General features: G+C 40.0%; 1 protein-coding gene across 1 annotated transcript in view; it reads right to left on the bottom strand.

Annotated features, from left to right (window-relative positions):
- Positions 1 to 549: 549 nt before the first annotated feature.
- The window catches only part of LOC140915637 (organic cation/carnitine transporter 2-like), a 45497-nt gene continuing 32276 nt past the window's right edge, over positions 550 to 13770 (bottom strand). The window contains exons 6-10 of the mRNA XM_073355644.1: positions 12235 to 12335; positions 9446 to 9660; positions 7836 to 8018; positions 6954 to 7089; positions 550 to 5978 (exon numbers count right to left, since the gene is read on the bottom strand). Coding sequence (XP_073211745.1) covers positions 5891 to 5978; positions 6954 to 7089; positions 7836 to 8018; positions 9446 to 9660; positions 12235 to 12335 — 723 coding nt within the window. The 3' untranslated portion in view covers positions 550 to 5890. The remainder of the gene's footprint in view (positions 5979 to 6953; positions 7090 to 7835; positions 8019 to 9445; positions 9661 to 12234; positions 12336 to 13770) is intronic.

The raw sequence follows: 13770 nt of genomic DNA, 5'->3' as shown, positions 1-13770 counted from the left end.
CGGCTGGTACAGAATTTACCTGGCAAAGTTCAGTTTCTTGCTCTTGTAACACTGACAGACCCCAGTTGTTGGCGGGTGGGTGCGAGCGATCAAATTTGAGACCTCTGAAGCTTAGTGTATGAGCCTCAATTGCATGAGCTAAAAGCCACATGGCTCTTAGCTAAGGCTGTAGCGAACTACTCAGTCTCTAGATGGTCTAAGGTGCCACTAGAGGAGGACAGAGGACCCACCAAGCAGGCACGGGTTACATAATTCCTTTGCATCCCAGTCACCTCTTTGCAAGCCTGCACTCATTTGGCAGTGGAAACTGACAATGCTCCCCTTGGTGAAGACCTACTTGTGACATTTGCTTAGAGCAAACTTGACTTGAAATCCACGAGAAAGGGCACTATACCATGTGAGATGAAGCATGATAAGGCCTGGAAGGTTTGAAAAAGGGAGGAGGCGGCACTGGACGGTCCATATTTCATCTGGTTAATGAATAAAGTAAAAAACCATGAAGGCATAAAAGAACACCAGGACAACACTTCGTATTTGGAATTCTCTTTAGAATGATTTTATTCAGAATATTACAAATAATCTTATCACAATTTTTACAGGAAAATGCTTTAAGAATCAACTATTTTAAATCAACCTTATTATATTTAAAGAGTATTTACATTCACAGAAGAAACCACTCTTTGATTTTGAAAATATTTGGCTTTCTATATACACAAGGCTCAGGGCATAAGTGGTACAATAAAGTGCCCCAAGATGCATTTGCAAGCAAGGCACTATGCTATCTAAGCTGATTTCACGTTGTGATCAAATAATTTCCAGTTGTACAAGTTTAGGGCCCAATCCTACAAATCGTAACACAGACAACTTTGTTCACAGGAGCAGTCTCACTGAGTTCAATAGGAGTACTCCAGTGAGTGGAGCTACTCACGGGCTTAAGTGCTTGCAGGCTTAGGGCCTCAAAGAGCAATTTATAATAATGGATGAGCCACTTGGAACCAGGACATAAAGAGCACAGCTGTTGTGTCAAGCCAGGCGTCTACCGCACCCATGGCAAGCAGGTTCCAAGACATCTGCACCATGGCAGTGGTATTATTATGGATGCTCTGAACAAATGAAAATCTAGCGACAGAAGATCATCTCACCATGCACTTGGGAGAATAATGTAAATTTTAAAAAAAAGAAAAGGAGTACTTGTGGCACCTTAGAGACTAACCAATTTATTTGAGCATGAGAGCTGTAGCTCACGAAAGCTCATGCTCAAATAAATTGGTTAGTCTCTAAGGTGCCACAAGTACTCCTTTTCTTTTTGCGAATACAGACTAACACGGCTGTTACTCTGAAACCTGTAAATTTTAAATGTGCCCTACACTCAAAAGGAAGCCCTCTCGAAAGTGCAGTTTTACATAGCACCGAGGAAGGAGTTTGTGGCTGAAAGCACAGGATTGGGGACTAGAAAACCCAGGTTCTAAACCTGGCTCTGTAACAGACTTTCTGTGGGGCCCTGGCCACCTCCTCTTTGTGCCTCTCTTTCCCAATCTGTAATTTAGGGGTGTGAAGGGGGGGGCGGAGAGAGAGATGTACCAGCACTGGTGAAGCTCACATCACAAGTGCTCTGAGATCAGCTGGCAGCAGATGCTACAGAACAATAACCAGCCAGATTCAGAAGTAAAGCCAAACATTCTAACTAGTGCTCAGAAATGGCAGAGAATCATCCTGAGCATTTACATAACTCTTCACAAACATTCATTAATTCCAACCCCCTTGAGAGGTGGTATCTTCATTTTACTGGAGATACTGGGAAACTGAGGTACCAAGGCCAAAGTGACTTGTCCAAAACAATGAAGGGAGTCAGTCTCAGAGCTGGAATTAGAACTTGGGCATTCCTGGATCCTAGCCCTGTGCTCATGACCACTACGCCATGTCTCTCATAGCGATGATGGGGGTTCTCTATCAGCAAGGAATCTTATGTACATACAGGCAGTGATTCCTAGCGGATGAGGAAAAGAATGCATGAGCCATTCTGAATTTTCCAGCTTTTATAGATTGAAGACAGCCTGAATCCATTTTGCATGCTGCCCTGGTGTAAATATTACAGTGAATTTACCATCTTAGCACAACCCCTCATTCAGGGGTAGATTCTGCCACCCTTCCAATGAGTAGTACCTTAATCCTTGGAAAACAATAGGACTACTCACAGACTAAGGTAAGGGTGACAGAACAGGGCCCTCAGTTATTAATTGAAGCACAGTTAAAGCCTTCTTTATAGCCACATATTTATGTTCTGTACAGTATATCTGCTTTTAACTAATGTACTTGTAAAAATTTAAAAAGCCTTTACATAATAGCAGATGGAATTACACAAAACACCTTGATGACCTCACCTTGGAACTCTACCTGGTGCTAAAGGACCCTGTTCTAATGTTACTTTCATAGTGGTCTTTCTAGTTTGGAAGGTGATTCATGGAAGGAGGAAGGCTTCGATTAAATTTACGTGTTGGCTTTTTTAGAAAGAATGGAGCATTTCCAAAAACCTGAGTTTGAAAAAATGTGTTCAGATCAGAAGGCCCCAATGCCACCCCAACCTACAAAACACGAAAAAGAAGTGACAGGCCAACAGAATCTTTAAAGACTATTACTGAGTTTATGTCCTGACGCTACAAAGGTCTGAACATGTAGCACTCAGAGTAACTCTGCCAAAGTTTAGATATAATATGGTGCCACCAAAATGTTCTACAAGTATCTATAACTGTGCTAAACACCTCCAGACCTTACCCTCTATTGCCATTACTGATGTCACTGTTTGAAAGTGATGACCTGAATCGTGTTCCTCTAGTCTAGATTTTATCTGTGACTCTCTTCACCTGCACATTGATCTTATTAACATACCTCCCCAAAAGAACACAGGAGGAATATTTCAGTTAGATTCTGAGCTGGTTTTTATTTTACTAAAATTAGTGCATTCTTTTCAAAATCAGAGAATCCACTCAGTCATACAGAAAAATAACCCAGGTGGGTAGTGCCACCCGTTAACAAAACCAGTTGTGAAAACAGTGCATGGGGTAAACTGTCAAATGGGAATCAGATTAATATATTAATACCCATACACTCTGCAGAAGCACAGAGGATATTTTGTGTTATATTTTCCATTTTTAGAAGACTAATATGCATTAAAATACAGGCTGTGATATCAGAATTGTTCGTTATTGCCATGGTATATCCGCCTTGCATCACAACTGAGAAATTCCCCGTTCAGCTGGCTCAACCATTGTCCTTAAGATTGCTCAGTAAACACTGGAACATTTAAAAATTCAAGAAAGAAAATCTCATTGTCAAGTGACATAATGGAATAAATCAGCGGAGGAAAGTAACAGCTAAACGTTAAGGGTGTTAAGGGAAATTCAGACCTTGGCCAAGAGTTAATTCCAGTTTTAGATTAGGCATCTGTTGAAGTCTTACAGCATGTGGACTTTTAAGTTATATTTTTGAACAGATTCTCATGCATAGGACACAAAGTCGGTATGTCTGCACTTGACCTCGAGGTGTAATTCCATGTGTTTGGTGCCATTAGCCCCTTCTGCCACAGGCACTGCTGCAGCTACCCTCTATTTTTAGCAGGCTAGCCTATTGCCTGCTAACGCAGGCATGTCTCCCAGAGTTGGGCATTACACCCCAGTGCGAAGTGTAGACATATGCTCTAAGAGACTGTTTGTGCCCTTCTGGTAGGAATGTTGCAAAGTGCAATTCTTAGGAGGGGAAAATGCAAATATAGCCAAAACACTGTAACCAGAGTTAACGAAAGCAAACTCAAAAGAGTCGCCGATTTGACTTGACAGAGTGACAAGTCCCTGCCAAGTGGATTTTATAAGGCAGTGGTGTATGATTTGAGACCAGTGTAGAGTATGGTGTTGACCTGAGTCAATTTTGCAAATCTCACTCCAGATCTCATAATGGCCCTAACAGGGCAAGGAAATGTAGAAGGGTGGAGCATGAAACAACAAATCTCCCTTTAAAAGTTAATAGGGGCCCTGCATGTTACTTGCAGTTCCCTTTTACACAGCATAATTTGTCAGTTCTATACCCCAAAATACAGTAACACTTGCCAACTTCTAGTTACTTCCATCCGATGATTAAAGACATATCAATGGCACATCTGATAAGAGATTTAATGGATAGGGATAAGGTACATACAATCTCACACCTTTAGGTGTGGGCAGGCAGAACTACAGAATCAGATCAGGGTCAGCTCACGCACACACAGCACATGCAACGTGCATGCACACAGTAAGGGCGAGGAAGAGAGGAAGGGTCTAAAACATACTTCTATAAGGCAGGAAGCACTGTACCAAACCTGTTGCTACAGCATGGTCTGGAGGGAGAGAATAAGGCACCCTGGCTATCAAGATAATTAGCTGCTGCTAAATTTAACACTGTCGTAAAATGTTAAACGTTTGTAAAGAGGTGCTTTTCCAGAAAGAAAAGCCTCTAACAGCTTTGATTACTGAAAGGTAAGACTCTATTTATTAAACCGCTCCAAAAAAATTAAAAAGTACCACAGAATGCTTTATGAAATTCATTTCTTAAACCTGTCCCAGGGTGAAGAAATGTGCTTTCAGCATTGTCCAAATGAGAACGAAACAGAAGTTTTCCTGAAAGAAACACAAATGCTACCAAGGCAGCTTCTGTAATCAAAGGAATTGGCTCTTGGCAGATTTTCAACACGATTTCTTTGTTTTGCTCTTTAAAAAAAATTTCACCGATTTCATGATATTTGTGAGAAAACAGAACATGTAAAATGACATTCTTGGCTCTTAGTTGAGCTTATGGCCAGGACTTGAGGCTAAATATTGATCTTAATTATACCCATGTAACCCTCTCATATTCAATTCTACGTAGGTGCACAGGGTACGCCTGAGAGTGGAATTTAGCCCTCCATATTGTGAGGAAACTGACAAAAAAAGAACAAAAGAGGAAATAGAAAGTTTTGAAAATAGACATACTGCCCCCAATCAAACTGTACAGAAGACTTAGAAGGATTAGCTTGGATACTGTATCCTAAAAGGATACAAGAAACACAGATGAAACCTATTTATAGTTTTAAAAATAAATAAGCACCTGGAATAGGACACACCCCAATATCAGATGTAAACAACTTCACCCTGTGTCATATTAAAACGATATTTGAAACAATCAGAATCACTTTGCTAGCAAAGCTTCAATATTGCAAATGATTTGTGCAAGAAAATCTTCTCAATACATTTCCAGCTAAAATAAAGTCAAATTTTCAAATTCATTTGTCAAAGTTTTTCTTTTTTCATCCCTGAAGTTGTTCAGGAATTAATCATGTGCAAAGCCACCTGTGTATGATTTATGTAAAATTGCCAAGCCAGGTATTTTCACCACCTTTGTTACTTTATAACAAGCTCCCTGCCTGGGAGCAGATGTGTGTGTTTGTGCATGTCGAGAAATCCAGTGTCACTGGCAACTTTTTCTTACAATTTGGAAAGAGCTGGCAATTTTTAACTCTTGTTAACATGAGTTATCTTAAGCTCCTTAAGGCCTGAAGTCACTCCATCAGCACTCAGTAACAAGCACCTTTCAGATATTGAGATCTACAGCAAGTGTGTCAGTCATTCTTAAAATTATAAACTGTGTTTATCCAACAGAGTTCTGTGTTTTTGACACATTAAACAACTGTGGATGGAGATCTCATGAAGGGATATACAGTATCTACTTTCATATAAAAAGAACGTATTGAAAACAGTGTTTCATTTAATAAATAAGTTTATAATTACAGGACACAAAGTGTTGCTACTAGCCCTTTCTGGAAGGAAAATTAAAAGAAAAGTCAGTTTACTTTTCGGTCCATCGTGAAGTATACAGTGTAGTGTCATCAAAAAGCTGTGCTTTTAAGAATCACTGGGCTTTCTTCTTCGTCCTTTGAAACCCTTGTGCTATTAGATGTATGTCTGTACTTGAGTCTGTAAACAAGGAAAAACAATGAATAGTGCAATTTCTAATTAAAACAGTACCCTCCAAAATCCTAAATGTAAGTTTGTCCATATGGGCCTTGATTTGGCAAAGTACCTAAGCATGTGCTTTACTTTAAAAGCCCACTGACGTCAGTGGGATGACTCACATGCTTAAGCATCTTCCTAAATCAGAAAATGAAGTGCTGAAAACTCTCAATGACCTTGCAATTCCATGGGATTTGAAAGTGCTGAACACCTCCAACTGATACCCAGGGGACTTTCTACCCATACTCGTATCAGGAGAAATTATTTGGATGATGAACTTTCATACTATGAAACAACAATTCAACATTTTTACCATGTTTGCTACATGTTAAGGAGGTTTATGTTAAATATCTTAAATGTGGTTATACTCTTAAAAAGATTACATAAAATAGCTCATTTTTCACGTTTATTTTCTGTGGGCACTGTGTACTCATGCACACAGAGCCGCCCAGAGCCACACAACTCTGAAAGAATGACTTGGATTCTATTCAGGCTCATGAATCATCAACAGAATCACAATTAAATTCCATTAGTAGGGCCAACTTCTTCCTTTAATGTCTCCTGTGCAAACCCATCAAAGACAAACTATACATGCCTACCCATGCTCCATTTAATTTGCTTGTTCAGTTGTCTCTCGTACATTAATCCTTACAACTCCTTTTTGTTCTTCTAAGAACTCCCTCCAATTTCTGAACAACTTTCAAGCAGCATGATGTATGGTAGGCACAGCATATTGCTGGTAGTCATCTCTGCTGTAACTCAGTGGAATTCAATTTGGCCAATTCTATTGCTGATTTGAGATCTTAATTTTTTTTAGCTTACCATCCCTAAAGGACCGCTGGGGACCAAAGAGCTAAGAGGGAACTGTATTTTATGTAGATATTTTTCTCAGAGATGGTAGAATTTTCTTGAGAGAGAAGATTAGAAGGTAACACTTACCCTTTAACCAGCAGCATCTGCTCTATAGTGTCTGGGAGAGGCATGCCATAACTTTCTGGGAGAAACAGAGTAAGGACTCCCGTCAGCACAGTCAGGCTTCCCATAAGGATGTAAGGTAGGAATCTGTCATAGCCACCTAAAAGAACATAGGACATGCTGATATCAGGTTTACATCACCACCATGATGAACTAGTGGTTAATATTTGAGTCCTGTGTATAACGCAAACATACAGCTGTCTAAATTGTAGCACCATTGTGCTGCAAGATATAAACTTTATAAAATAAGTTAAGTCACTAGTCCCCGTGGTTGCAAAGATAAGTTTCACATGGTAAAAATTCGTTCATAGTGGCATTTCCCTGAGTCTCCAGACAGCCTGAAAAAAAAAAAAAGCTAAGAGAGAAGAGTGAACTGCCCCATTCATCCTGATAAGATGTCACCTCAGAAGCCTAACAAAGAGATACTCTAAAACACAGATACTCTGTCAGGATCATTGTTCAGTGATTTTTTGAGGCCAAATGTTCTTTAGGAAACTAATGGCGAAATACAGATCCTATTATATGGGTATAATTTCTTTGAGTTCTGTGTTTCCAAACCACAAAGTATTGAGCAATGTTAGAATTTCTAAATGCCTTCTGTGAGCTAAGGTTACTCACTGAGAAGAGTAGAAGCAGCTGTGATTCTGTTATAGGATATTTGTTGACTAATCTGTGACAAATATAGGGCAAAGCCTGGACTTTACAAGGCAAGACGAGAGCATGACTATACAGACATAACACGGGTTAACTGAAGCACTGGTTCACAGTTACAGAAATCAGCCTACCCTTGCATTTGTTCGATTTTGTTTTCAATACTAGCAGGAGACACAATAGCTGGTATCTTACCGAGGTAAACAAAATAAGGTGAGAGGATGCTTCCCAATCTGGAGGCCATGGAACTAGCTCCAACTCCCATATTCCTCACGACTGTTGGGTACAGCTCAGCAGTGTAAACATAAACCATTGAAAAGGAAGATGTGATCCCAAATTTACCCAGCATCACCAAGATAATGGACAGGACATGAAGGTCTGAAAGGGAGATCCAATCAGAACATCAATAAACTGTAACAAGTCACTGCATCTATTAACCCCATTTTTATTTTTTGCTTCTTGTCAACTTAATTCCAGTGTTGGGGTTTTTTGGTTGATTCATTTTAACATAAAGACTCTTAATAAAACAATCTTCCTCCTAAGGTCATCCAGTCCTGTCACCTATAAAGTTTGAGAACAGAGAGACAGCTTAAGGAGAAACACATTGGCAATGTATTTCTAAGATCCTGGTTCACCCTAGCTAGTAGGATTAGCTGTGTAATAAAACACATACCAATGTACAGGTGATTTAAAGATCAGGAGTAGCAAATAATATAACCCACTGTCACTCTTGGAGAATAAGCAAGACAGTTCTCCCTTTCATTTATTTATTCTTTGATTTGCAATAACATGCTTATACACCAAGCCCTAAGCACATGGTCAAAGCCATCAACAGATCAGTATGATAATCTCTAGTGTACCTAGCAGAAGGCTACTTAATGGTCAGATTCTAAGTATGAGATACCTTCCTTCAAATATTTTTTAATTAGCAAACATTCACTTTTTTAAAAAAAGTATCTACACTTGCTTACTTTTAGTATTGTTATTTATCACAAAGGCTACATAATAGCTCTCCCGAAATTCAAGTTCTTAATGAGACCGAAGTAGGAAAAACATTATTGACAATTGGTTCTTCTGGAGACAAGTTCTGCAGGATTATGCCAGGTCCTGGTACCATCCATGCCACCCAATTGACTACTCCATTTGGTCTAAACCTTGTCCCACACCACGAATTTATTGGGACACCAGGGTGTAAATTAGGGCAAAACCAGACTAGAGTCTGAATCTTAACAGACCATAGAGAACAAACTATCTTTACTTTAGAGAAAGAAAAGGCTTAGGAATGTGTCTGACACTGGGTATGTCTACATTAGAGTTGAAGGTGTAATTTCCACCCCAGGAAGACATACCTGTGCTAGCTCTGATTGAGCTAGTGTGCTAAAAGTAGAAGAGGAACCATGGCAACATGGGTGGGAGGAGGAGCTAGTTACCTCGAGTATGTACCTAGGGTTTCAGACATGATCATACCATCCCTCTAGGCTGCCCCATTGCTTGTGCTACCACAGCTGTGCTTCTATTTTTAGCATGCTAGCTCGATCAGAGCTAGCCCAGGTAAGTCTACCCGAGCTGGAAACTACACTTGCAGCTCTAGTGTAGACATACCCCTTGTGTCACATGAGCTCCCTGTGCAGCAGCAAGCAGATGTGGAGGGAAAGGGCAAGGATGGGTAAGGAGAATCTGCTTTTGGTCTACAGCTCTGGAGAAAGATTCTTCTCCTCCACAATACTTCACATAGCTGTCCAGTGCTAGGCACTGGAATTTACCCATTAAAAAAATCTGGTTGATATCAGCTAAAAAGTTCATACATGGAGGGATCAGCTGAATGAAGAGAAGGACGCAGCCTCCCAAGAATAATGCAGCAGCCATCGAATACCGTCGGGGGAGATTTCGGAGAAGCAGCCAGGCAATAATATAGGCTGGAATTTCGATAACCGCTGAGAGGAAGCAGTTTACATAGGCATCACCATGCAGGTTAGGAGTGTCAAGTGAGAGGCCAAAATAGCCTACAGAGATTATCATCCTGAAAGGCACAAAATAGGAAAGAATCAGACAGACAGACAGACTTGTTCCTGCTCTCCCTCAGCCTCCTACGGTCACAGACTGCCAAGTGCCTCTCACATAATTACTCTGCAAAATATTAAAATTGATTTGTCTATGTAGGGAATGTCAGTGCCTACCAGGCTTTCTTAGCTTTGAAGCTAGTATCAGGTAGATTTATTGCTGTACACAGTGGTGTAACAGACTCAGACAAGGCCTTCTAGATACTGAATTGATCTTTCCATTTTTTCCTGAATTTAAAGCAACTTTAAAACAAAAACAAAAACAAAAAACTCCCATTGAGTTTAAAAATGAATCCAATCTGACTAGATGATTCCAGAGACGTTTGTTAGCCCTGCTGATGCATGAGTCCATGTAAGCACAATCTACTGGACCCTCACTATTGCCCCTGTAGCAACAGTGGCCACACATGGCTTCCGCTACCTTCGACTGACGAGATGCCCATGTCAATTTCTCTCCAATACAGATCTAGCAAAAATGATTCATGCATTTGTCACTTTTAGACTGGATCCCTGCTACATTGTCTGAAGAACTTCTGATTGTTGCTGGCAGAGAGTTTCTAACATACAGCTGAACATTTCCAATTGCACCAAGTAAAGGGCAGCAGTGCACCCATATAGAGTGATTACAATAATCATACTACTACTAATAAATAATAGCAGTCTTAGTATGAAAGGTAACAATCTAGACAACTGAACTCAATCTGTTTCCAAAATTAAAATGAGGCCTACAGTAGATATTATTAGCTAGAGACAAGGAATGGGAGAGGGAGCTCTGTGCTGAGAGAACTGTACTCCGAAAAAGAAAACTGGGACTTCACTGCGGCTCTGCAACAAGAGAGCATGTAAAGAACTAGGGAACTAGAATATCTTGAGACACATTGACCAGGGAAGGTTACATTTCACCAACAAGAGACATCCATTAAAGAAATGAGGAGGTCACAGCTATTGTACTGGGAAATCTCTGAATGAATCACGTAGGCACAGAGCTCTCACCTTTATCATTATTATTTATCGAGACCTAGAGCAGGGATTGGCAACCTTTGGAGCGCGGCCCATCAGGAAAATCCGCTGGCGGGCCGGGACGGTTTGTTTATCTGCACTGTCTGCAGGTTCGGCCAATCACAGCTCCCACTGGGCGCAGTTCGCCATTGCAGGCCAATGGGGGCAATGGGAAGCAGCAGCTAACACATCCCTTGGCCCAAGCCACTTCCCGCAGCCCCTACTGGCCTGGAACAGCGAACCGCAGCCAGTGGGAGCTGCGATCGGCTGAAACAAACCGTCCCGGCCCGCCAGCAGATTTCCCTGATTGGCCGTGTGCCAAAGGTTGCCGATCCCTGGCCTAGAGCCTCAAGGAGGTCAAGCCCTATAATGCTAACTGCACACGTAATAAATAACCAACGAGTTTGCGATCCAAAAGACAATCTGTTTCTTGCTGGGTTCGTGCACAGCAAAAAAATGCTCATGGTTCAATTGCTTAAAACAAAATAAGAAGCTATCAGTGCACCTGTGGAGATGTAAACGTGCCATCTGTAAGGTACCAGGAAAAGCCTCATGATGAAGGAAATATTTAAGTCACTACAGCCATGCAGATTTTCTGGTGTGACCTGGCAACCTAAGCTATGATTTACAAACAATAATTGTTTGGCAGAATTTAATGAGATAGAAGAATGGTTCTTATCACAAATTATCCCTTTGAATCCTGAATTCCCAGCTGTTCTGCCATATATTCGAATCTGTGCTTTCAAAAATTATTACTGAGCTCAAGGCATCATCAAATCTAGACCGGCCACCCTCTGCCAATGCAGTTTGCATTAGGCTGTCATGTTGGAAAAGCTTAATGCTCAGATATGGATGCTCAAAGAACATTCTTGTAGGGGGATTTACACACTATGTGATGACCAGGCCTCAGACTTCCACCCTACCTCCTAGAGCCTGGCAAAGGGATTTGATTAGGGGGCTCTCACTTGTTCAGAGGCAACAGACTCATCTCATATAGTTTGAGATGTGTGGTGGGTTATGCACCCCTTTATTTGCAGCTACCCTATACTATACTATTCCTAGTACTAATACCCGAAACATACAGAACACATTATTTATAGGGCAGGAGATGCCAGCTAGTTTTTCCAAGTTATTAAGAGATACTCTATGGTGGCTGCTGGAAGTGAAGTTGGAGGGCAGAGTGGGCCATGCACTTTTTACAATGGCAGCAGACATCCCTGCAAGAAGTTCAAGAGCAGTGAGAACACACAGGTCAATATTCGACACTGGTCAATATTTGCTCTTCTCACAAGTCTTTTTTTATTAGTTACTGAAAAAAGACACTTCTTGTAAACCTTAAATGAAAAACCAACCTGTTTAATCTGAATCTTGTAGCATTAGCAAGAAGTTTACTGGCCTTTGAACTTTATGCTAATAACTTTGTCTGTGCCTCCTTTTTTCTTAATTTTTTTTTTTTCACAGCAGTTTCTAACAGCAGGTGCTTATCATTCAGCGGCCTTTGTATTCGTGCGTTCTAGGAGCATACTTTTGCTTACCAAAGAATCACTGACAAAATAGTGACAAATCGGATATTTTGGGTCCTCACTAGGTCCAAAATGGTGTGCCTCTGCTGCTTCTGGGAAGTCATTTCCTGTAGCTAGGGGAAAAATACATGGACACATTGTCAATACAGCCAATTCTGTATTGCAAAACGTTTATTCTGAATGAGCAATATGGACTGCAGTAAACATCTTGAGAGGCTTTAGGACACCTTACAGGCAGAGAAATTTAAATCAGGGTGATTATAAATAAAGGCACAAATTTTTAACAGTGAGGATAATTAACCATTGGAACAAACTACTAAGAGAAGTGGTAGTCTTTTACATGATTTAAATCCCTTTATTTAAATCATAGGATTTTTAAAAAATCATTGATTTAAATCTTGTTCAGGCTTTGTAAAACTAATTTGAAAATTTGTGCTATTACAACTTTAAATTAAAATTTATAATTAATTTATAAAATGCTTTCTTAAAATGTCATTACTGGTAGGGTCTCTTAACAAAACTGCTATTAGCAAGAGTCAAAATATTGAAAGTTAAGGCTCTGATCCTGCAAACACTTAAGCAGGTATGTAACTTTAGTTACATTAATGGTCCCTTGATTTCAATGGAATTTCTCACGTGACTACAGTTAAACATCTGCACAAGTGTTTGCAGTATCAGAGGGTAAAATTCTATTTCTACTCAAAACTACTTTTATTGGCTACAAATTTTGTCACTTCAAAACAAAATTGCTTCAGTGTTAACAAAGAAAAGTTATTTGTGAACTAATTTTTTCTGACTAACTTTAGACTCCTAAACCTATATTTAAATATCTAAGGGAAGGATTTTCCAAAGCATGTAAGTGACTTAGGAGCATAAGTCCCACTGACTTCAAACTGCAAACCCTGATGGAGCTTAATAGCCTGGTCGAAGCATTTCAGCATCCTTGACTTGCGGGCGTTTGATACATCAGAAGATGGTGTTGGTTGGAAATATAGCACAAGGTATTTACTTCACAATTTCATGTCCGAGTTTGTGTGGTTCTCAAAGTAACAATAATGCTGGACTGGTCTTTTTTTTAGGAAACCAAATAAGGGAATAAGTTCAAGTATCCACTTTAGCAATTCACGACTATGAAATGAGAAGTAAAGAACTATCAACACAGAAACAATCTGATTGAATTTTTAATCATGATAGTTATCCACCCTGGCAATTTATGTTAAGGTGAAAACTTCCATTTCTACAACTGCAATAAGAAGAGCTTTTTGCACGTTAGCTTCATTCCATAAACTGCTATATGTGGAGATTAACACTGAGTGAAGGCAAGCAAAAACAATTGTGTAGGAGGTTCCTTTCTCCTCTCAAGTTAAATTCAAAATGGCCGAGGACAGCAAATTCTAAAGATAGAATTTATGTTGGTTCTTTGAACCCCCTAACCATGTTAGTAATAATACTAAACAATATTTGGCACTTCAATAGTACCTTTCAAACACTAGTTTTAACTTGCACTAGACAGATGATGTTATAGCATACTCTGCTACTGTAAATTTC

Source organism: Lepidochelys kempii, chromosome 8, assembly GCF_965140265.1.
Source record: "Lepidochelys kempii isolate rLepKem1 chromosome 8, rLepKem1.hap2, whole genome shotgun sequence".
NCBI lineage: Eukaryota > Metazoa > Chordata > Testudines > Cheloniidae > Lepidochelys > Lepidochelys kempii.
The sequence above is the reverse complement of the archived record's forward strand: the minus strand, read 5'-3'. Positions and strand labels throughout refer to the sequence as shown.